Source organism: Mastomys coucha, unplaced genomic scaffold (genome assembly GCF_008632895.1).
Source record: "Mastomys coucha isolate ucsf_1 unplaced genomic scaffold, UCSF_Mcou_1 pScaffold23, whole genome shotgun sequence".
Classification (NCBI taxonomy): Eukaryota; Metazoa; Chordata; class Mammalia; order Rodentia; family Muridae; genus Mastomys; species Mastomys coucha.
Window position 1 is genome coordinate 82,865,907 of NW_022196906.1, and position 3,389 is coordinate 82,869,295.

The 3,389-nt window shown below is 44.6% G+C and overlaps 1 protein-coding gene across 2 annotated transcripts in view; it reads right to left on the reverse strand.

Moving 5' to 3' along the window:
• Snx14 (sorting nexin 14) overlaps positions 1-1,796 on the reverse strand; it is a 62,503-nt gene extending 60,707 nt beyond the window's left edge. For both annotated transcript variants that reach the window (XM_031343325.1, XM_031343324.1), the window contains exon 1: positions 1,509-1,796. In XM_031343325.1, the coding sequence (XP_031199185.1) occupies positions 1,509-1,723 (215 nt within the window). In that variant the 5' untranslated portion in view covers positions 1,724-1,796. The remainder of the gene's footprint in view (positions 1-1,508) is intronic.
• Positions 1,797-3,389: the final 1,593 nt, after the last annotated feature.

A 3,389-nucleotide genomic window follows, 5' to 3' on the forward strand; every position in this document is an offset into this window, starting at 1 on the left:
AAAAAAAAAAAAAAAAAAAAACAGACTGCCCTTCCAGAGGACGAGGAGTCCATTTCTAGCACCAACATGGCAGCTCACTAATGTCTCCAATTCCACTTCCAGGGGATCCAAGACCCTCTTCTGGCCACCATCAGCACTGGATGGGCATGGTACATATACAGCTGAAGACAAAACACCCATAGATATAAAATAAAACAAAAAGACAGCACTATGATGTTTAAAATTACTTTAGTTGATTCAACAGTAACCAAGGAGGGGGAAATATGCAAAAAATAATTTCACTCACAAATATCACCATTCAGAGATTAAAATGTATGTGTATTTTCTTCCTTCTTTGCATAATACAAACTCATGGCACAGATGACATATCACACATTACATCCTATGACTTCCTACTTTGGTGATCTCAGAATGCTAGTTCAGTCTGTTCCCAACACATGGCTGATCCACCTTAGAGAAGAATTATACTTTACTCAGTTCCCATTGAAAAAAGTTAAGGATAAAACTTAATCCTGAAGTTTACATTTTGTTCAGCTTTGCTAGTCTAGCTTGAAACACCTTTCAAAGGATAAAATTGTAGTAAATAACTAATAATGTTTGCTGTTAAAGGAACCTACTTCTTCCAGTCCTACAATCAAGCACCTCATCATCCAAGCCAGGCACTTTTTTGGAAAGATAGTAATCCATAGTAATTAATATCTATTAATTTATTACTTAAGCCCCAATTCTACAAAGCCACCAGAAACACGGGGGGGGGGGAGGAGAGAAGGAGGAGGAAGAGGAGGAAAAGAAAACAACAAAGAAACTTGTCAGAGTCACAGGAAATAGTCTTAGTGAAAATACTAAGTTTAATCTCTTGTATATGTTTCTCGCTGTTATTCTTGCAAATGAACTAGTTCAAAATAAAAAGCGATTGCTTGTTCAAAATAGAGAAAAGAATGTAATGGTGTTTTTAAGTACACATCTTTTCTACTATCACTGCACCCATACTACTTCTGGAAATTTAAAATTACAACCTTCAGGGGCGGGGTCTGCTGACTTCAAAATGTCAATTTAACTAATTTAATTTTTCGGAATACTTCAGTTCTTGGGGGAAAACTGAAAACAGGAATATTGTAGAGTTGCGATGGGTATTACTCTGCTTTCTGACTTTGGGTCAAAAAAAATAGTATTCTAAACAGACGAAACTGGGAGGACGCGCTGAGGTTGCAAAGGTGTGTGCCGGGGTGAGTGGGTACTGTTGCGAGAGGCTTCCCCAAGAGGGAAGGCTGCGACTGGACCTTGTACCCGAACTGAGGTGGCATTACAGATTGTAGTTGTAAAACGGACGATAAAGGATCGTCTTGGTCAAAAAGGAAAGGTTGAGAGCCAAGTAACCACGAAGGCTGCGTGGCTCCCGTCCCGCACCCGCCCGCCCCTCCCGCGACCACTGAGCAGAGTGCTCTCCGGACCGCCGCCCGGCAGTCTGCGGGCTCCCGAGCGGCCTCGGTGAGGCCACCCGCAGGTACCTGTTGAGGAGCAGCGAGGCGGCGCTGAGGCAGAGCAGCAGGAAGCAGAACAGCGGATACTGACGGCAAATCTCGCGCCCTACGTCCAGCCGCAGCCGCTGCTTCAGCTTCCCGCAGATCGTCCGCACCCTAGACCCCATCTCAGTCCCCGCAGCGGAGGACTTGCCGCCCTCAGAGGCAGAGGGCACCCCCAGCCCCCGGCGGCGGAGCCACATAGCCACCCACCACCCAGCTTCACAGCTAGACGCAGCCGCACAAGGCCCCGCCCCGCAACTTTCGCCGCGCGTGCGCAACCACCGCCCCCACTACACGCTAGGCCGCCCAAGGGGGCGGTCACCGTCACGCGGGAGGATCGGGGAGTGCTCAGACTGACGTTTTGGAGCTGCCACCCACTTTCCCTATCCGGAAGTCCACGGAAACCTAGAAAGGCCGAGACTGTCAGAATTACGGAAGAGTGAGGGAAAGCTGAATGCACAGCAGCCGCGTACGGCTCCTGGCGCCCTCTGGGAATTGTAGTCCACACAGCGAACCCTACCGCCCCACCCTCTCCGATTCTCGTAGCCACGCCTAAAGGAGAGGGAAGGTCGCCTTCAAGTCCGCTTTTTAAAGGGGGTATCAAGCTGGGGCTTATGAGCCTACCCGCCCGCCACCCACCTCCGAAAGCAAATGTTAGCCATGTAACCAACAACGTGGAGTTCAAGTCACCTCGTCCGGCGATCTTAACCACAACCCCGAGTGGGCATTTTGTAGGAGCTAAAACTCAGGCAGTATGTGAAGCAATTGAATTTACCCTACAAACATTACCCTCATAGCATAAGGTGTTCTAGTTTCAACTACAATATAAGCAACCACACTACTGAGACGAGCAAGATCCTGCTCGTGATCGCTTCTTAGCAAAACCAGAATTTCATGCTATTCTGACACTGGCAAATTCCATCATGTCACCTCTCCCTACTAGAATCTCATCCTACAAGGAAGAGAAACAGAATTCATGTTTTATCAAGTGTATGTGATGCTTCATTAATATTCTCAATATTCTGAAAAGGTGGGTCATCCTTATTGGCTTATTTCCTTTTCAGAATGTACCATCCTTTCTTCCCATTACACCTGTTAGAAATTTAGGTATCTTTGTCCTTAAATTTACATGTATTCCTAATTTCTTCAGAATCAACTTTAATACAACTTACGGGCCAAAAAGAACATTAAAATTTCAAAATACCCACTAGTAGTATCTTTAGGTGGTAGTAACATTTCCACTGGTGAGGCGTGCATCTGTCACCACAAACTAGTCTTTATATATATATATTTTATATACTCGTGTGAAGCTTAAAACTTGTTTCAAGGTACACACTTAACATTCACACTGTAACTCCACAAAGAGAGCACGGTAAACCCCAACAGAGATCAGTAGTCTGGACACAGCAAAGGCACTATCTCTTAAGGACCAAAGGGCCAAGTACTGTACCCCAGAGGTAGAGTTTACAAAACTTGCAGCGTTTGATACCTGGAACTGCAAAATAGCCCTCCCTTACTGAAACAGACTGGGGGCTAATAATGAAATAGAAGCCCTTTGGATGCTGAGTTAATCTTCATGAATCCTGAAGTGCCTAGTGTGAATTTAAGTGATTTAAACTAGTCACTTGTATTGCAAATTGTACTGTTTTGCCTCTAAGATTCTGAAACTACTTTTCACCAAGATAGCATTCCTTTAATAGATTTTCTTAGTCCTGCTCAAATTGACACCTTTCCAACACTTGTCTAATTTCTTTGCAGAAGAACTTAAAAATGAACTAGGAAATTTATCTGTCTATATTGGTTTTAGAGTAAATTTCTTCCATAACAGTATTTTTGGCTGTAATGAGGACTTTACTGTCTCATAAA